Source organism: Rhipicephalus sanguineus, chromosome 3, assembly GCF_013339695.2.
Source record: "Rhipicephalus sanguineus isolate Rsan-2018 chromosome 3, BIME_Rsan_1.4, whole genome shotgun sequence".
In the NCBI taxonomy this organism is placed as follows: domain Eukaryota; kingdom Metazoa; phylum Arthropoda; class Arachnida; order Ixodida; family Ixodidae; genus Rhipicephalus; species Rhipicephalus sanguineus.
In genome coordinates this window covers 186,506,920-186,528,054 of record NC_051178.1, presented here as the reverse complement: position 1 = coordinate 186,528,054, position 21,135 = coordinate 186,506,920, and the positions used below count along the sequence as shown (strand labels likewise).

At 44.6% G+C, this 21,135-nt stretch overlaps 1 protein-coding gene across 5 annotated transcripts in view; it reads right to left on the bottom strand.

Annotated features, from left to right (window-relative positions):
* Nucleotides 1-17,242, bottom strand: part of LOC119387837 (histone deacetylase complex subunit SAP130-A) — a 61,703-nt gene extending 44,461 nt beyond the window's left edge. For 3 of the 5 annotated variants that reach the window (XM_037655367.2, XM_037655368.2, XM_037655369.2), the window contains exons 1-6: nt 17,091-17,242; nt 16,033-16,234; nt 11,167-11,287; nt 9,448-9,648; nt 6,795-6,904; nt 2,756-2,848 (exon numbers count right to left, since the gene is read on the bottom strand). In XM_037655367.2, coding sequence (XP_037511295.1) covers nt 2,756-2,848; nt 6,795-6,904; nt 9,448-9,648; nt 11,167-11,287; nt 16,033-16,234; nt 17,091-17,185 — 822 coding nt within the window. In that variant the 5' untranslated portion in view covers nt 17,186-17,242. The remainder of the gene's footprint in view (nt 1-2,755; nt 2,849-6,794; nt 6,905-9,447; nt 9,649-11,166; nt 11,288-16,032; nt 16,235-17,090) is intronic. The other 2 variants (XM_037655370.2, XM_037655371.2) reach the window with 1 other exon arrangement.
* Nucleotides 17,243-21,135: the final 3,893 nt, after the last annotated feature.

The window sequence follows — 21,135 nt, the reverse complement described above, 5'->3', positions numbered from 1 at the left end:
ATGCCACATAGAGTAATCAGCTATGATAACATGGTCTTTTACATCAATAACAATTTTATCTAGTCTCAGGCAGACACTGCTATAACGTATGACATCATGCAGAGCCAACGTGCATGTTTTAAAACTTCAAGTGCCAACATTTAAGTTGCTCAAGTTCCAAGCAGGAGTCAGACTTGTCCATGTGTTTAGCCACTCACTTGGGATGCCAGTTCAAAATCTGGCATGCTCGTCCATCCAATTTCAAAATTTTGCCGCATACTCTCTTTAGATGCTAGAAGCTGGGGAACATCGAGAGCAATAGTTCTTGGTTGTGGTGTCAAGGTGCCAACGGTACACAGTACATGGTTCTTTTCTTGCAAGTACTTTCACAAATAAGATTGTAATATCAGAACACAAGCCACACTGTCATGAGTCTTTAACCCTGAGCTTAAAACATTCAAAGGCAACAACTAGCAAAAGAGCAATGAACCAATCAGCTTGCCATCTCTGTCTTGCCCCAACCTTCCGATGTCATGTTTCTTTAAACAGCCCATGCTTCTTGTAAAAGTCCAACTCACGTGTTTTCGCCTTTCATTTTGAATGCCAGTTTGGAACTTGACACGTTCAACCATCCAATTTCGTAATTTAGGCGAGTTTGCTTTTTAGCTGCTAGAAGTTGGGGCAACGTTGAGAGCAATAGTTCTTGGGTTATGGTGTCAAGGTGCAAATTGCTCACAGTACATGGTGTGTGGTTCTTTCTCTTTCTTGCAAGTCCTCTCACAAAGAATTGTGACATCAGAACACAAGTCATCAGGAGGCTTTAGCCCAGAGCCTGAAACATTAACAGGCAACAGCTTACAATTCGATAAAAGAAAGCAATGAACCAAACGGCTTGCCGTCTCTGTCTTGCGAGACACCCGATTTACCTCAGCCTTCCGATGTCATCTTTTCATAAATAGCTCATTCTTTTAACAACCCAGCATCTGTGCAACACAGCCCCTGAGTTTCAATAAAGTTACCCTACAACTCGGTGCAATCAGTGCAAGTTAGTGCTACGGATGTCCTCAGATTGCCACTCTTTCTTACAAACACCAGCTGGATATGACCCTACATGGAAGTTTATTTCGAATGTCCTGCCACACAAGATTCACATTTCTCATATTGTTTACTTGTGTGCCAAAGCAGTGGTTCTGGAGGCCACATTTGTTCGTACCACATCCACAAATAGGAACAGTAAGAACATTGAATTACTTGTGTGGACTTCGCTACTCCGTGTCTCATAACACAGTTAAGTTTGTAAGATACCTCTCTTTCGTATATACGCCTCACATAACTCGTACGTCAATACTGACATGAATAGGTTTATTCTGTTTCTGCTCTCTATGCCAGGTTCAAGACATCTTACCCCATGGCTTGATGCTGGAGGTCTGCATGCGCTGTCTGGACGATGCAAAATTTTCAGGCAAAGCTTACTGAGCAAGATGTTTCTGGACCTTGCCCTTGTTTGCTTGGGCTAAGCAGTCGTCCTGATGCTCAACTTCAGGCACCATTTTGGTGAGCACCGGACCCCACAAGACTTGAAATCCAGAAGACTGTGGTCGTTGAAGCAGTGCAAACAGCCTGTCTGTGAGAAAGAGGCTATGAAGTTTCTTGGACTTGCGCTCATACTTCTGCAACTTCATTCCAAGCTTCACTGACACCACTCATGTCCTCATGTGCCTTATAAACACAGGCATACTCCCAAGCCTCAAGTGAACGCTCATATGTGACTGCTCTTTGGCAAGCTGAAGTTCCTCATGATGTCACAGCCTATTCTCCAGCACTTTAGACTCCAACTTCAACAAATGTTCAGGAAGGTGCAAATAAAGCTGGCACTGGTATTATACTTGTTCACAACAGCGTCAACAACGCATTATCCCTTATGCAAGTCACTTCCGCAATAACGCAGAATTCTCGGCACTTCGACATAAACTCCAACGAAGCGCTCATGCAGATGCAAGCAGTGTTGGTACAGGTGTTGGTTGTACAGGCGTTGCATCCAGGAATTTAGTGGCAAAAATTTATTGTGTCATCTTGCGTGAAAGTCACCTTTTCAAAGTTCTATGGCGTATTCTCCAGTGTGTTGACACCCTCTGCTCTGACAATCACAATGGCTTAAGTGATGGTGGCATTGGTGCTGCACTTGTTCGTCACAATGATGACAACGCATCTTCTTCCTATGCAAGTTGCCTCTCGAGTGATGCAGCAAAGTCTGTCAAACTCTGATCAGCAGCTCCAACAGATATTAGCAAGAATGTGAACAGTGTTGGCCCTTGTTCAGAATTGTGGTGACAATTAATACATCATACATCTTCAATGCAAGTTGAATCCTTAGACAAGCAGTGCATTCTCCAGCATTCTCAGCTCCAATAGATGTTCACGTGGATGGAAGTATTGTCGGCACAGATGTTGCACTTGTTCAAGACAGCAGTGATAACCCATACATGTCCTAGGCGAGTTGCTTCTTGATCCAAGAAGTATTCTCCGACATTCTCAACTCTGAAGAATCGAAGATAAGCAGCACACAGCAGAAACAACAAAGAAAGAAACTAGACGGAAACAAAGTGCTGACGCAAGTAGTGTTGGCACTGGTGCTGTAGTTGTTCAAGATAGCGGTGACAATTAATACATCCCTTACATGCGAGTCACTTCCTGAGCCTATGCGACCTCAGCTACACAGATAATGAAGAAAGAGTGCCTTGTAGTCACCGTCGAGGTGTAGCGCTTTTGCTCATACCTGTGCAGACTCATAGTCTTCACGGATAAATTCCTCCACTGGCTCGTGAAACTTCGCAATCCATCTGGTCATCTTGTACACTGGGCGCGTCCTCTGCAAAAGTGTGATTTCATCATTTCATGTAAGAACGGGGGAAAATACACGATGACGCAGACTGTTGGATGTCGCTTCCCATGGCTGGCTGCAGCGCAGGCAACTTTGATCACTACATCACCACTGCATCCTCGACGTTCCCCGATGCTGGCCCCTTCAGAATCAAGCAGCAGAAGGGCAGGGCTTGCAGCCGCTCCTTGGCGCAGAGCACAAACCTTCAGGAGAGGGCCGTTTATACATGCACGATGGTCTCCCTTACAAGACAAACCTGTTGAACTGCAGGTCTGTGCTTTGTCTTTGTGATTCTTAAAAGGCATAACACACCGGTCTTCCAAGCCATGCATGGCTGGCAAGACTGGATCAGCATCATGCATGATGATGATCCAACATCTGGTAGCCTCACTGATTCCAACAAATGCTGCCTCCCTGAACTTTTTTTGATGGGCTGTTTTAGCACCACTGGATCTGAGATATACTGCAGCAGTACAAGAATGATTGCTTGCTGGGCAAGTTGGTTCATCGCAACACATGCAACAGCGCGCAAAACTGGAAAGAATGACGACCGAGACAGAGTGTAAAGAATGCAGCGCTCTTTACACTCTTTGTCTGTCGTCGTCCTTTAGAGTTTTGCCCACTGTTACATGTGCTGCAGCAGCCCATTGCAGAAAACAGCCCTGCAAAAATGGATGAGGCAAAGAACGCACACTTGTGCTGAGAAAGCTCCTCAACACATTTTCATAGCCCTGTTTTCTGCAATGCAAAGTTGCCAAATCACTTAGCTTACTGTTCTCACACACAACAATGCGTGTTCATGCAGGATGCCTGCGCTCGTGCCGAGGTCCATGGGTGCGGACACCACGATAATCATGTAAAAAATTACCTTATGCTAAAATTCATAAGAAAACTAGTGTGCTGCACTGAGGGTGAAGATACACACTTACTTATAACTTCCTATTGACAATTTAGCCTCTTTACACACTTCACACTGTTCTTGCTTGCTCAGAGTCAAGACACATCTCATGCATGTGTATTTGCGTCTTCCAATGATACCCAGAGTTTGGCTTTCCTGCAAGTGTCTTAAGACCATGTTGCAGAAGCGAGGGAGAAAAAAAGAATGGATGAGCTGTGTGTCTTCTATTTCTCATTCCTTGCTCTTTTGTGCTAGTTCTTGAATGCATTCTATCCTAGATGCAGGCACCAACTATGCTGACACTATTATACTTTGAATCATCTGACAACACGGTGTTTTATGTGCCACAATCACGATGGCACGCCATAGCAGGGGCTCAAGATTAACTTTAACCACTCGAGGTTCTTATGATTTGTACTTAAATCAGGGTACACGAGCATTTAGGGATTTCATCCCCATCGAAATGTGGCTGCGGCAGGCAAGGTCGAACTAGCAACCTTGAGTTTAGAAACACAGCACTCTAGCCACTGAGCTGCCGTGGCAGATAAAGTTTATCCTCCGTCATAGCTTGCTCAGTTGCACGGCTCTTTTTCTGAAGCAGCTACGATGCACACCGGATAAAGTACACACACAGTTTGTCATGTATTTGAAGCATCTTTCTAAATACAATGCAAGGTACCCCGCTAAGTCGAATGTGAAATGCAAAATGAAAGCCTTTGTCTACATCAATGCAAGCACAATAAATTAAGTAGCTTTTTTTTTCCCCTTTCTAATTACAGGGTTTACCATCCCAGTGCAACAAACTGGCTATGAGAGACAATACAGTGAGGCACTCTTAATGATTAGCGATCATTAGCGATTAGCGAACGTGTTTTTGCATTGCTCCACCACCAGAATGCAGCCAAAGTGGCTAGGAATTGACGTCGCTGCTGGGCAACACAATGCAAATGTTAAGGCTCGTTCACACCTGCGACTAGCACCAGTTGTGAGACCAAGTTAGTCGCAAAGCGACTGGTTGCAAATGGCCTGACAGCAAAGCGACTACTTTGGCTCAGTCGCTCATCTCTAAGCCAATCATATGCGAAGGAACAGGATGTCAGCTTATTTCGAGGGGCAGTAGCAGTGCGAGCAAACATGAATTCTTTGTGGCGACGGGTATAAGTCACATGCAGGTGCGAACTTGTGTCGCCTTCAGTCGCTTTTTGGTCTCCAGTTGCAAATGGTCGCACGACCGGTGCTAGTCGCAGGTGTGAATGAGCCTTCATTATGTCACTGCAGCGAGTATCTTCCATCTCGATGAACAGTGCTTATACCCAGCAACCCAGCAACACTACACTGGACTACGGTAGTCAATTTACAGTTAAACAGCCAGCGTGAAGCGGCCAAGCTTGAAATAGACAGGTCAACTACAGCCTTCGCAGAAAATTACACGAGCATTTCAAAGCATCAGAGGTATATTTTATAAAGCACAAAGAAAGTTTGCACAATATCCTGAAGGAACTTTCTGGAATACTCTGGAATGAGAACTGTATGTAGTAAAACAAGAATGGAAGTTCTAAACCCATCTGAACAAAAGTTATGGTATGTTGAACATTCCCGAGTTAGTCGATGACACTCTGGGATTTCACTTATGAATTTTCAACATTACTTTTGTTCAAATGGGCTTAGGACATCCATTCTTGTTTTATTACATACAGTTCTCAATTCTGATTATTGTGATATGCTGATTTACACTGCAACTCTGTCAGTTTAGGAAAGATTCTTGCTCCCAAAAAAGTACATAGAATGTTTCATATTGTAAAAACTACATATTGTAGATTCAAATGCATATTTGAAATCATCACAAAAATGTACATACACTCAGCAAGTTTTATCAAAATCAATCAAGAATTTTCTTTTTCATTCCAAACAGCAGGGTACCCCTAAACTGTGAACTCTACAAGCCACACACAACTGCAAAATTTGGCTGACATGTCCATATTCAGTCCTATCTCCGGAATGTGTTTTCTGTACAGCATGAGCGAGCCTCTTTCATCATAATTTGTGTACAAGATGTATGCCCTACAACAGTCTGCATGAGAAATACATTTAGAAAGTGCTACAGGGAATATGACAGTGTGTTCTGACAGCACAACCCATTATGACTAGGCTCGTGCAAATAGTAAATTTTAAGTTCAAAGCGAATAGTGATTTGGTCGAATAATTTCGAATCGAATTCGAATAGTATATATCACATATAAAGAAAAATGAGCATATTTGTCATAACCCAACTGACCTGCACAATACTTTTTTTTTAATTGAAACAAGGCATGTGCAAATGTCATTCTTTTTGGTTCAAAGGGAAGTGGAAGCAACTCTGAATAATTGCAGGATTTGACTTTCGGTAGAATGAAAGTGATAACCTGTAAACTATGTTACATTTAAAAATATACTATACTTAGAGCAGAAAAGCCAGTTGACTTAAAAAGCGATGAATCGTTGTGAGGGTAACATGTTCATTTAACTTTGAAGTGGGGCTTTGCGGCAGTGCAGATTTCTCCTGGATAGGTGTATTCAAGGTATAGCACAACTCTACTGCAGTGAAACTACCTTTACAGGGGATTACATGCGGTTTATATATGTCTATTCGCTCATTTTGAATACTTCGAAATTTAGAATAATTTGAATTCGTTTCAAAGCAAATTCGAATACTGCAATATTCGTTCGAATATTCAAACTGCTCGAGTATTCGCACAAGCCTAATTATGACCAATGCATGTTAACTCATCACAGAGCCCCTTTTCCTGTAATGCTGCAACAAATGCTATAAAATGTAACACAACACTTGCTACAGATGTTTGTATTCATGCACACAATATCAATTTTAACTGTTTTATCATGCATTGCGGAATGGTCATTGGCTCAGGCTGACTTGCACAAAAGCACTGCGCGACTTTTATGCAAGCTGTATTGAGAATCAGAGACAAGAACCTTTTAAAACCTGGATACCTTTACCTGTTGAAGGTGATCAATGAAAAAAGAGAACTAGGTTCTTACGCCAACAGGTATGTGAGGTGCTGTGCTTGCTTGACTCATTGAAGACCGCAACATGGGCGTTGCGAGTGCCGACTTCGGAGCAGTGTTGATGCTTGCGACAGCTGCTGGCCCTGTGAATGAAGAACAGACAATCTCTCCTCATCATTGCAATTCTGAGAAAAGAAAAAAAGTGAAGTGACTAACAATGTCATCAGCAGTTTGTGTTCATGTGGTTCAGTACAGATCTGCTCCACAGCCACTCTGTGTATTTTCAATGCCCATAGACTGTCGCACCACCTAGCGGATGTCAGGAGAACCACTTAGAGGAGGGTGAGCAGACGACAAACTGGTAGCTCTGGCAGCCGCTCCCTTGTTTGGCTGTGCTAGCCTGATCATTAACGCAGTGGCAGAAAAACACTACGACCTTGCATGTTTCCTGCATCAGTGAAGAAACCGGGCCCTCCTGACACGATAAATCCGACTCTTTCTAGCGGGACGCGAAATTTCCGTGAAAATACATGGCAAAGCATTCTGGGCAAGTCGCTCAGCCAATGATAGCCCACAAAATACACATTTCAACTTCATGAGGTTTTCTGTAGCCACATAAGTAAGCAAAATGTTACACCACGTAAGTTAGTGAAATGTCTGACCATTTCAGTTGAAACTCCCGCTGTTTCGCTTGTATTAGCATCCGTCGGTGCTTTTACAGCACGTGAATCCCAGAACATTGTACGCGGGGAGTCGCACGAGCTCGCGATGTCCTCTTTTATAACCGAGCAACATCAAATAGGTGAAACTTTACAATAGGGCGCTTTATCCTTTGTCAGGAAAAACGCCATTATGAATCGCAACAGCGACCATTCGGTCATTCGAGGCTGCCTTCGCTCCATGGCTATCGTGAAGCGAACGCTCTCAATGTTGTCTTTCACCTGTGTTGCTTTCATAGTTAGCACTGCGCCGCTTGTTTTTGTATGTTTGTTGATAGGTGGCAGCACACTGCAAGTGATTTTCTTCTTGACCGCTTTGACAGCAAAATGTTCTCCGAGCCCAGACGTTTCTCTTTGTAAACATGGTGATGCAGATAAGTCGAAGGCTCTCAGTGGAGGAAATTTTTCAGACTGCTTTTAACAGTGATGTTGAAAGCAGCCATCTTGACAACGAGGATTTTTCATTGGACATTGAAGGCTGTGAAAGCACCGACAGTGACAGCGACGATGAAGATAAGCTGCTAACTAGTGAGGAGCGAGTTGCACTTCACGTCTCCTCGTGCATTAAAGGTTTTTTCAATGCTCGTGAGTCACTTTGATCGTATTTAATGTACAATAGTGCTCAGTGAGATCAAAATAAAAGCACAATATTTCTGATGCACTGCATGTAGTACAACTTATTGTGGATTTTGTGGAGCACCACATGCCGCCAACACGCTGCCGTCATGGTCACAATCGATGCCGCTGTGTTAACTTCACCTGTACCGTTTCAATGGTATTGTTGTTCGACAAATTTTCACAACTCAAATTCTTCGACGTCGCAAAAAGCATGCGTGTGCATTCTTTTCGAGATTCATGTTTCGAGGTGTTGATCGAACCGGCAACATCCGAGAGAAGTGAACTGCACGCAGCTAGAGTCTGAGCATGTCTGAGCATGACCCAAGGATTACTGAGTGGGATGTTGAATGCTTGCGCTCCCCTGAAGAAGCAACTCCGTGTTCCTGACTGCGCAAGTAATGATGACGGCGTAACATGTTTAGAAACCATCGTCACATTGAACATGCGGTCCCGTGCAGCAAATCCGTCCGGCTGGCTCGGTACATACCTCAGAGCGCTGTTCAGTTCATACGTGAATTCTAGTTCGTGCAGTGTTCTGTAGCACGCACAGAATTTTACAAATCATCGTTGATGCACATTAACGGAGCTGTAATACAAGTTTTCACACCACGGCAAATAATGAGATGGCGAGCATTTAGCACTTTGTATGATTTCGGCAAGTATTTTGGTCTCATATCCGTTCCAGTGTAGCTCATGACTTCATCCGGTGAAGCCGGCACAGGGCGTGCATCTGCACGTCCTATCTGTCCCTATGCTAGCAGACCGGTTGACCCTCCTCTGGGCGCCATCTTGAATCACACAGCAGGCCACCTATGGTTTGTGGGCATTGCGAATACAAACGATCAATTGATGCGCGCCCCCCATAGCAATGTTGTAACACAGGTACCATACAGTTCAGGGCACTTTACAAGGGAGCAAATACAAGTCAAAGAGTCTGCTATTCATCAGTGGAAGCTATTAGCATGTTAGCAGATTGTCTCACGCAATGTGGTGTGCCCAGCATATATTCTTTTCAAACTCTGCAAAACTCCTTTTCAGCATGTTTCCTAATAAATTTTAAGGGTTACCACTGAAACTATTATCTGATACCACGAGATCTGCCCCAGTACTGCAAGTAGAAGCCATCAAAGGCCATCTAGACCGCACAAGCGTATGTCTACATTTGTTGCACATAGCTCTGCACGATATACCACGGTGCCAGTTTTTCATCACTGCAACGTTTTCAAAGCACGCGCTGCATTGTCGGAGGCTATTCACAAAGAATGCTGTTACGAAACTTACAATACACGACACTCTCACTTTTCTTTGCAATGCTTCATACTAACAACAATACCTCAGAGAAAGCTCACCTCGTGGTACATGCGAAGAGAACTGGTGCGAGAGAGTGTGACCAATCTGGGTGGTGGTGATGGTGTTGCCGCGGATAATGGATGCCATCGGAGATGCTATCGAAGTAACGATGGTGCCAGCATTCGGTGATGACAACCCCGTCGCCGATGGCGTCACCATATGTCGCAACGTAGATAGCTGTGGCACTGAAGATCCCCCCACTGATCATGCAAAAGAAAATAGGAGGCAGTAATACTTCAGGGCCATGATATTTCAGATTTATTACAGCAATGTTGTACCATAATACAACATTACCGTAAAAACTGCGGCCATTACACGAGTATATGTGGTAACTCAACAAGCACAAAGTAAGTTTTATGATGGGTGTTCCCCCGTAAGTTAGAAGCTGTCAAAACGACACCCATCCTAGAGACGTGCCTGCTGCAAAGCCGTTCAAACTTCCGGTGACCTGTAGCTAGAATGGAACTGTTCTCCAGAACCCAACAAAAATGCCAGAACACTGCTTTACGGCAGCAAAGATCGTGTGCCCACTAAATACATGTCTTGGACATGAATGGTTACTACAGCAGAAAATTTTTCATCAGGGTAAGGCCTCTGACAAATGGTTGAAACAATGTTCACACAAGCTATACTAAGCCTTGAGTCTGCAGCAAGCTCGTAAAGCTATTACAATACTTCAGAAATAAAACCTCTATTTTTCATACTAGCTAGGTTAAGAAAGCACACTTCATTATAGCACGAATCAAGATCCAAATATAAAATATAACTTAGCATTTTCCTCAAATTTGCCCTTATTGAAACGTGAGCTCAATTATAAATTTAGGGAAAGCAAACACCGTTTCCTAAGGAGACAACAGAGGCATTACATAAGAGTGAAAGCATTACAATGGTTAAGTCTTATTTCAAATCGCTTTCGCAGGTGTGATACTTTGAAGATGCAAAGATCATTTCACGCAAGTTCGTACTGCGCTGAAGCATTTCTTTCGAACCTTCAGATTGTTTCTTTTTAATCAGGCTGTTTCTTTAACATGTTACACGTAGGAATTCTTTCTTTCCTGTATTTCAGCTAGCTGGCACTGTTGCACAGAAGGACCAATTAATGCTGTTTAAGAATTCACACTACAACACTGTTGTTTTCTTTGTAACTGAGCCCTTCGGACACCACAATAATAACCTTGCAAGGTGACAACTTTTCTTTGTATCGTGGTCATCCCAAGCAAAAAAAATCATAATGCTTTCCTCAGACATATCAGAACCCACAGTACACGCAACAAATTAGGTACAATTGCAAAATTTGACTTCATTTAGATGCCTTTTCATATTTTTCGGACCCATAGAACAACTCTGCAGACCACGATGATACATAATAAATGTGACCAATGTTCTTTTTGATCAGTACACGCAAATTTTATGCCAAACGTTACATGTGATCGGAGATAACTTTGAAACTTGGGCTTTATTTTGTAAGAAATAATTGGTGTCAGATCTATTTTTCATTTCTTATAAGCCATTCCAGTAGATGGCTAATGCGAGTCAGATATGTGCACCCAGAGCAAAAAGATGACAACATAAAAAAAAAACCATTGCAATACTATGTGGCCCCTGGTTCTCGAACACACAAGCACTGTAGAATTGTTTTCAGAAGGCAAGAAAAATAATGCTGAAGGATCTGTGCGCATCCCCAGAGATGCACTAGCGAAATTAAGGCATGAACGTACCAGACTTTACTGTATATGATGGCGTGACTGAGGCAGCGATTACATTTCCGCCAGTTGAGGACACAGAAATGGCTGGCTGTAAGACTGGCCTCGGAGATGCAGGAAGCCTCTGTCCCAGCGTCTGGAAAGACAGAAAACAAACAAGCATGTGTGAGCATGCTGCAGGTAATGCAGGGGTTTTATCATCAATATGACTTTTTTTTTTTTGCTTCCTCGACAAAAAAAAAAGCTGTTAAATTTAGGCTCCTGCAATTTTTGTGGCCAGGCTGCATGGCAAGACAGACATTGTCAGCGAGAAGAATTTTAAGCACTAGTACTTTCTCAACTTACCTAAAATTTGCTGAGCGGTCTTTAAATTTCTGCTGTAAAATTTAATGAGCAGTAGTGAAGTCGTGTCTGTTGAGCAGACAAGCAACGCCACTGAAATAGTCGTACTAAATATGTGCTAGAAATGCACTACGTCTCTGTAAACGGTCTCCCAGAGGTGACCCACTAGCAGGTAGAGACAATGTGAAATGACATGCCAATGTGAGTTTTGCAACCGAGCAAAGCCGGCAAAGAACTAAACTTTTATAGGGCTAGTGAAATGCGAGTGCAAGAGCAACAAACCTTTTCGACCAACTAAGTAGACCGCGTTGTTATCAAGAGATGGTGCCTTGCAGGTCCCTTAAACCACCTCCGATATAAATTTTTACATTTCGAGTAAACGCACACATAGAGGTCCGAATGATGAACAATGCCAAAACGCGGCAACTCTACGAGCCACGGTTGCACCACAAGTTCCAAGGAACAATTCCTTCTCCTCTCTGGGCCTTGCGGTAATCCGCAGCGTGGGCCGTAACATCAACTTTCTCGTCTGGTCATGTCATCCGCAAAAAGAACCTGTTTTGTCTGCCCACAGGTACATGAGCTCGCCGCTCTTCCTCCTCGCCATGCGAGGAGGAGCACTTGGCCAGGAGGAGAGACGAGCTGATGAACGGAGCTTAGCGAAGGAAAGAGCGAAGCGAGCAGGGGCCGCTTTTGGATCATCAAATGCTTGTAGTTCCTCTATTACAGCACCGTTCTGAAAAATTCTCGCGGCTGCGTGTTTGTTGAAGATTCGTGCACAACTGCAACACAAATTTCGTCCACTGGTCGGTTTAGGAGGCCTTTAAACATGGCAGGTATAACGCTTTTTCCGCTCCTACTAATGAACTCTGTCCTGGCAGTATGCAAAAGCCTAGCCTTCGCAATTGGTGGCCGTTACTTGGAGGAAATCATTGTTGGAATGCCAGTCTGTACACCACTTAGGCTAATGTCAAAAAAGATTTTTTACAGCAAAGCTGTATGTGGCTAGGCAAAACCAAAATTCATGTTTCCTCTGCATGCAAAAACTCCTAGCGTGCATACACCACAGAAATTGGGCAAGCCCCATTATTCACTACTGGTCTACTAAAAATGAAGAAGCTGTCCGCGGGCAAAAACGTATGTTCCACAGAAATTGGCCTAATCCTACTACACACCACTGGTCCACCACTGGTCCACAGGTGCCAAACGGCAATTGAGATTTCTGGACAGATGTAACCAATGATTGAGAAAGACCTAGGAAACCGTCAGGATTAACCCGGAGATAAACACCGGGACCGCACGTTTCGGCTTCGCTGGTTAACCATTTGTATGAAGTGCTTGGGCGGTGATTTGTCAAGCGAAGCTTGTATTGACTGACCTGTGAAGCTGGTGATGGCGCACCAAAAAAAAAACCCTCCTCACCCACAGTTGGCACGCATCAAAGAAATAATAAATAAAACTGAATAAACTTTCTTTCCGGGGCTGGGGCTTGAACCTGGGTTTCCCCATTCCAAAAGCCGAGTGCCTTGACCACTAGGCCACACGCCCATGATGCTTGCCCAGTGTGAACTGAACTGAAGCATACGAATCCGTTCCACCGATGATGCAAAAAGACAATTGGGAAGCAGTACACTTGCTATGGGCGCTTCATCGAAATATTTCATGTTGGCGGACTAAAAGTAATCTGCTGGACGCGCAAAGTCGCCATCAGGAATTGCACATTCCCGAAAAATTCCGCCTTCGAGGAAATTGAATTCCCAACCCGCATTCCCATGATCGTGTGAAGGTCCTTTTGTTGGGCCGTTCTAGAGGCTGATGAACGCTGTTAAGAACATGAGAGATGCCATGCCGATTCAGGCCGAAAACGGTGTTCTGGGGACAGCCACTAACTATAATAGAACTGAACGATTATGTTAGGAGGGAGCATTGCGCAATGCAAATGAAGGAAAGAAGGAAACGAAAGTAGTAAATCAGGCACCCCCCCCCCTCCCAACAAGCTTCGCTTGCCCCCATTTCTCAAATAAGGCAAGGGCTCCTGAATTTTTTCCCATTGAATTGAATAGAAATGCAGAACTAGCATTCCTATTTGGCCTTACATTGAACTCTAACGAACATGATGATTGGCTGAGTACTAGCGGCAGCCGTGTCTGTAGAACGTGCGAAGCAAAGCTCGATTCTGATACCCACCATGGGTATGGGTGGCTTAGTGGCTAAGCATGGGGGCACAGGTTTGATTTACAGCCACAGTGGTCGCATGTCCATGGGGGCAAACGAGGAAAGTGCTCTAAATCATTCCAGTGTGCCTCGTAATGATATCTTAGCTCTAGAGACGCAAAATCCTAAAATTTAATTTTAAATGCTCCTGCAGGCCACAGTTAGGACATATCACGGTCGTTATTGCCTTCAGAAAAGCAGAACATATTCTTCACACGTTGCAATTCATGGCCAAAGTAGCTCCACTGAATGAAATTTTTATCACAGCCAACTGCACGCAAGCAAGCCCCAAGATGCCCTACGGCTTACGCACAACAAGGCGTCATGTCCAAAGATGTAGTGGAAGCCCTTCCGAGAAGCCGCCGGTGATCATTGGTGACACCGCATGTGGACATCACCCATCCAATCAGCCAGGAGTTAACAAATGGTTCTTGATCTCAAATACTCAGCAATAGCAGTATGCACTGCAATTCAAGTGGCACCTTTTTGTTTTCGCAACTTTGTTGTTTGCTTGTTGGAATACTTCGCATTTTATATGTTTTTATTGAACTTCTCTTTATCTTATTTTCTACATTTCAATTTAAGGTTGCATGGTGTCTAGAAAAACGAAATGCTGTGCTCATTTCCATGCAAAACATTACTGCCATAACCAAAAACTGCTCAGTTCCAGTCCCCCTTAACCGGTATGCAGTGAGTGCATGTAGCACCACTGAGAATATTTCCATACTGAAGCGATAGGCACCCCTATTGTGTGAGCTTGCCAACAAACTTATAGAATTAAGTTAACTAGCATAATTATCATAAGCCACATTGACATCAGTTGCATAGAAACACACAATAAAGAAAAGGTTATGACCAATCAATAAGATTTGTGTTGAATATAACCATTTCCTACATATGAACATACTGTACACTGCTCTGATACAAACTAGAGCTCCTTTAACACAACCAAATGCTTGAATCCATCTGAATGATGCACACTCTCCATTTCATGGATCTTACCCACCTTGTGGATTTTGACCAACTTTTATGAGCTCAAAAAAGCCTTTGCCATCTTTGTTAGCAAATGCCAGTGGTTGGTTTTGCAGCTTGCAATAGGCAAGAAAAATTAATAAAATATCAGTGCCACATTCTGCACACAGTGATCATAGTGCTGTTGTTACTGTTTCTCATCAATAACAGTTGCCTGGTAGGTTCTCGTGAGTCTGTTTTACAAGCTGCAACAGATTATGAAATGTGCGCGCGATGGCACAACTTTCTAGTTACATTAAATCGGGATCATTCTGTGTTAAGTGATGTAAACAAAGAGGACAGTAAGTAGAACAGATTCCAATTTTTAACATGCCTACAAGTTGTGCGTATCACTCAAGGTAAGAAATGCTTTAAATAGCTGTGATGACATCGCGCACTTCATGCATATTCCTAAGTGCATTTAATCACAGCATTCAAATTATAAGCACGCAACTTAAGTAGTATAACACACTGTGTTACTCAGATTCCGTGACAACAACCAAAGCTTTTATGAAATTAATATTGCAAATCATAAATGTGGATCAATAATTTTTTTTAATAACATAGGGCTAAAACAACCAACCGATGTGTCTTTTTAACCATTGACACCTGGTTTTGCACTTCTGTCCAGATGTGAAATATGTTACACTCGTGTGACTAAATTTTTATTTCTAACATATAAAGCCAAACTGTCTCACAAAGCACCAGAACACAACTTTGTACAGAAAATGCACCAAACAATAAGGATATACATGCAAGCATGAGGTGCATTAATACATGCTGCCTATGTTTCAAGCTTCCTGCTGAAACGTATGTTATCGCTGAACCTATAAGCTTTCATCAGGAATCATAATCACATTAACAGGATCTGTGCCACGCTGGTGTTAAAAAAAGCCCAGTTAAAGAGCACATTGGTGGGACCGTTCTAGCTATATCGACAGTAAACGACTAGCACATGAGATTGGGCTACAAAGTGGCAGACATGCACAGCTGATACACGCTACACGTATTAAATGCACAGGATTCCATGCAGCAAAAGATGGTGAAGGGATTACAACGGCTAAATACACGTATTCTCAGAACGTCGGAAGAGTTAAAAGCGAGATCGACGACCGCTAGTGCAGTCCTCTTGTACACTGCACTTGCGTGCGAGTTTAAGAGCGTCGAATGAGCTCTCTTTCCGCAGAGGCGATGCTCTTTCAGTCGAGTAGTGAAAGTTATGACGAAGTCACGGGCGTCAACGAGTCGGGAAACGGGAACACAGAGGCTCGGTGTGTGAGTGAGCACAACAAGCAGGCCGCGACGTCTCCTTACCGTGAATGCCGACTTGGCCGTGTCCAGGTGAGGTCGGAGCGCGGGACCGATGGTGGTGACCTGCAGTTGCGTCGGTTTGGCTGCGGAGGCGGCGACGGCGGCGTGCTGATGCGCCGTTCTGGGAGCCAGGTCCATCGGCTGCTCCCCTTTGTCAGGCAGCTTCAGCTCGACGCTGCCGGGGGCCTTCTGCACCCCTGACATCCTGAGGAACGAAGGAAACGGGGGCCATGGCGATCAACGGCTCGAGTCAGAAACAACGACGAGCAACGGAGAAGCGAAAATCACGCAGCTAGGCAAAAGCAACGCGAACGACATGAAGCCGTGCGCAAGGTCGACAGCCGCGCCAACTCTCCCTGCGTATTGGCCTCAAGGGAGGGGGGGTCCCCAGACCGACGACCGCTCGCTCGGCTTTTTGAATGGCCGCGCGACGACGATCGCAGCTGGGAGACAAATAGCCGCGTAGGCACGAGGATTTTAGGAATGCGCTGGGCAGACGCAAACGTCGCGTCAGACGATGCGAGCACAATCATGGCGAGAAGCGGCGGCGGCAGCGATTCCTGCTGCGCTGTGTCTACGCGATCGCGAGCGGTCCCGGGCTCGCGACTTGGCGTCGATTTCACCCGACGCCGTTTCTTCGAAAATCCCGTCGCCTCCCTCGTCTCACGCAGCTAGCTGCGCAACACGCAAACGGCCGCTCCTTCGGAAGCCCTCAGGTAGCTCGACAGGCTCGCTGGTGGCTGAAATCATCCTGGTAAGCGACCGAAAAAAAAAAGACGTCGCGCTACTCCCAGACAGTCGGGGATGAACGGCGCGTGACGGCGGCCTGTCGGGCTAACGTTGGGGCACTATCACTCGGCAGAAATCAGCCAGGAAAACGCTTTGTTTATAGTAGGTCAAGAAAAAATGCATATCTGGCTGAGCTAGGTAGCTCGGAGACAGCTAAGCGCCAATTCAAAAGAAGTTGTGCCAGCGGCTTGGATCGCTCCGAATACGCGAGAAAGTGTGCCCGACGATCGGTCCGCAAAATCGCGAGCTGCTGGTGAACAGTTTCGACTTACTTTTGCATTCGGACGGATATACCAGCTGTAGGTATTTTAAACTCCTGCCCCCACGAAGCAACATAAGCTGTCGAATTTACTGTACTTGTGCGCATGTCCGGCTGGGGCGAAAATGTGGCGGGATAAGCGTGAGGCCTCGGAAACAAGAAAAACAACGCAAATAGAAACTAAACGCAACAGCAACCACCGCATCATCGTGCGGTGTGCAAATTTGCTATAATTAAATTGTTTTTTGCCACTGTAGTAAAATAAATTTAATAAGCTTACATAATAAATGTTAGATTTGTTAAAATGTAATTAAAAATATTGTACGTTTCACGTTTTGCGTGTCACTATTGTCAGATGTAGCGAAACAAAAAATAAATCTGGCAACTTTACAATTACATCTTTTAAAAATTTTAAACAGATGGCAGCACTTTCACAAAGCGCTGCTCGATGTTTTGTGTTGTGGTCGGTTGTCGGCGCTAGTGGTATGTAATGCTAGAGTTACTGTATTGCAGCAGTCGCACGACACGAGGCACTTTCAATCGCGACCAAGTCCAATAAGTGCAATAAGGATCAAAAGTGCCCTGTGTGACTGAAGCTGCGCCAGCTGCACACTTTCATACTGTGGTGTTCAGGGGCGTAGCCAAGGGGGGGGGGGGGGGGGGGGGGGTTGGCGGGGTTCAACCCCCCCCCCGAAATTTTTCAGTTTTGCTTGCGTATATAGGCATGCACACATACAAACGCACGCATGAACATACATAAAGTATGGTTGAACGCCCCCCCCCCCCCCCCCCGAAAAAAATTTCTGGCTACGCCCCTGGTGGTGTTCAAATTAGGTCCACTGGATTGCGCGGTCAATCTGAACTGGCCATTATCTTCGCTACGCGTAGCTCGACTTTGACGAAGTTATGATGCTTGCGGCACACCAGGTTTTCTTTTTCAACTTAGAGTGAAAAACGGCGCTGAAGAGAAACTCATGGTAGCCTGACGAAGCACATTTCCTTGATTTAAAAAGCATAAATTGCTGGCGGCGAAAGGCGAAACTATAATTACGTTTTAAATTTTGCGCTTAATGTTTGATGTCGATGGCAACAAGACACTGTATGTTCTTTTCAGCTTTTGGTAAGTGAAAATTGCCGCAAGTTTATTACTTCAAGTATTTGTCGACCTTCTAATGCAATACGATGCCTCTTTAAAATAAACAACAAACCAGTTTTTAGCAATCAAATATTGTCATAATGACAATATAGAAAGCTCCGCGCGGGAATTTCAAAGTACCACGGCCACGCCCATGTGGCCACACATCTTTTGATTTTTTCGATATCTTCTCGCTAAACTACCAATGCTGCATTCACTGTAACATTGTATTTTGGATTCAAGAAATGTAACACACTCTTCTGTTGGTAGATGTACAGAAGAAAGAGGTGTCACAGGAGCAGGGCCGTCGCGAGGATTTTGTCTTTGTGGGAAGAGGAGATAAGACCTTGTCTGTACGTTTGCATACATATGCATGCAGACTTGAAAATTTTCGGGGACTTAGTTAGTTAGTTAGTTAGTTAGTTAGTTAGTTAGTTAGTTAGTTAGTTAGTTAGTTAGTTAGTTAGTTAGTTAGTTAGTTAGTTAGTTAGTTAGTTAGTTAGTTAGTTAGTTAGTTAGTTAGTTAGTTAGTTAGCGTTGGTTGCTGTGCACAACCTATGGACCCGCCATGGTCTTTTGCGGATGTTGCCTGTAACTTCAGCGTACCCAAGCTACCAGCGAAAAGCACCATTCCAGCCGCGGAAGCAAAGTTTCTTGTGCTGGACGGTGAACCACTTGAGTACCATGTACCACGGCCACCTACAAGTGTACACCGACGGATCAGTGTGCACACAAACGGATAGCTGCGCAGCGGCTTTCTGCATACCCTGCCTTGGCTTGTCATGGTCGGGCCGCCTGGATCGTGTGGTTTCGTCCACAACGGTAGAAAGCGCTGCAATCACCGCGGCTTTGCGAAAATTGCGATCCTTTTCTGCACGAGATGTTGTAGTGCTGACGGACTCCAAGTCGGCGCTACAAAGACTGCATCATGGCCTGCCTCAAGAAAAATTCACCAGGCAATCTCTGGCGCTCATTAAACACCTTATTGGCAAGAGCTTTAATATAAAGTTTGAGTGGATACCATCCCACGTTGGCATTGAAGGCAATGAAAAGGCTGATGCCCTTGCATGCGAAGCGCGGACACCTGTTCCAAAAGTAAGAACTCCTAAAACTTACCAGAACAACAACGATGCGATACGCAATCATTTCAAGGCGATCTACAAGTTTCCACACCAAGCATGTGCAATCACCGGACTTTCTCGTGAACAAGCGACGCTGTTGTACCGCATAAGAACCGGCTCCGCATACACCCCGGCTTGATCATACTGGGCGATACGCTTCCCCGTTTTGTGCCTTCTGCGGTGACATCGGGGACATTGAACATTTTATTTGGCTTTGCCCGCAGTTTGATGTGGAAAGAGCAGCGATGGTCCGCACCTTGCAAAAAGGTTGTCATAGGCACCGGACATTTGAAGACGTCATTTTTCCTGAAGGGCCCGCGGCAACGAGGAGGAGCGTGCAACGAATTTTGTTGGTTTTCCTGCGAGACACTGGGCTGTTCGGCACTTGGTGACATACCCCTACAATTCAGGAGATGCTCAGGCGGAACAATTGCCGGCCATGCAGGCCAGGCTAACCCCACCTGCTGCAACATCACCACCACCACCAACCTTCGTTCGCTGTTGTGTGACAGCAAAACTTTGTACGTGCCATTGTGTTGGTGACTCGGAGACGATGAGATCTATCTATCTATCTATCTATCTATCTATCTATCTATCTATCTATCTATCTATCTATCTATCTATCTATCTATCTATCTATCTATCTATCTATCTATCTATCTATCTATCTATCTATCTATCTATCTATCTATCTATCTATCTATCTATCTATCTATCTATCTATCTATCTATCTATCTATCTATCTATCTATCTATCTATCTATCTATCTATCTATCTATCTATCTATCTATCTATCTATCTATCTAGCCACCTACGTCTGGGTGCTCTCACAACTAAGCGTTTTTACACACTCCATTCCGTTATGTTTGTCTTACAGAATGTACGTTGCGAAACCGTTTTGTCACGTATATTATACTTTGGAATGATTTCACAATGATTGCGCTTAAAGGTTTCGCAAATGACACGCTGTTCATATTTTGTATTGTTCCTCATGTTTGCAACCACTCCTGCTAAATGCCTCTCATCAGAGGGAGGCAGTATTCTTGAAATAAATAAATATACATTTCTGTATATTTATACCGCGAAGCAATATAGCTTTTGTTTTTATTTATTTTTATTTTTACGCTACTCTGAGTTATCGACAATGTCATGGTGCAAAGAAGTCGTTACGTATACGATGACGCAATTTCTCTCACGTCCGCAGGTCGTGCGGAAATGAATGCGAAATGGCCTCTCCATTTTTTTTTTCTTTTTTAAATCTCTGTATCCCTGTCTTCCGTTTTATAGTTTTCCTTCTTCGGGACACGAACAGCAAGAGTAAAGGGCGCCAAGGGCAGTCACCCGCCGGCGGCGTAGAACCGATGATGGTCGCGTGCTATGGGCGATGCGGTGAGCGCGTGCACAGTCATGCGCAAATCACGACACGCGCCATCTCTCATCTACGGCTGGCCACGCCGACGCATCGCCATTGCGAGCGGGGGGCAATCATACGCGGCGAGGAGGGTGCAGCAACAGCTCTGTCTCTCTCCCTGTCCACGCGTGGAGCATCGGGAAGGATGTCGTCGTGCGCGCCGTTTCGGAACATTAGGCGGCCAGGAAGGAGAGTGGGAGCAATACAAGCATATACATACGCAGTGAAGAAACAAGAAGAGAAATGCCGGCTGTGAAGCAATATATGCGTCCACGAGGAAGTGCGCGCGGACTCACGCGTGCGCGGAGGAGCGCGCCCTGTACGCGCGATGCGCACACGCTTGTATGGACGCGAAATGCGCGCAAGAATATGTATACAAAGAAAGTGGGT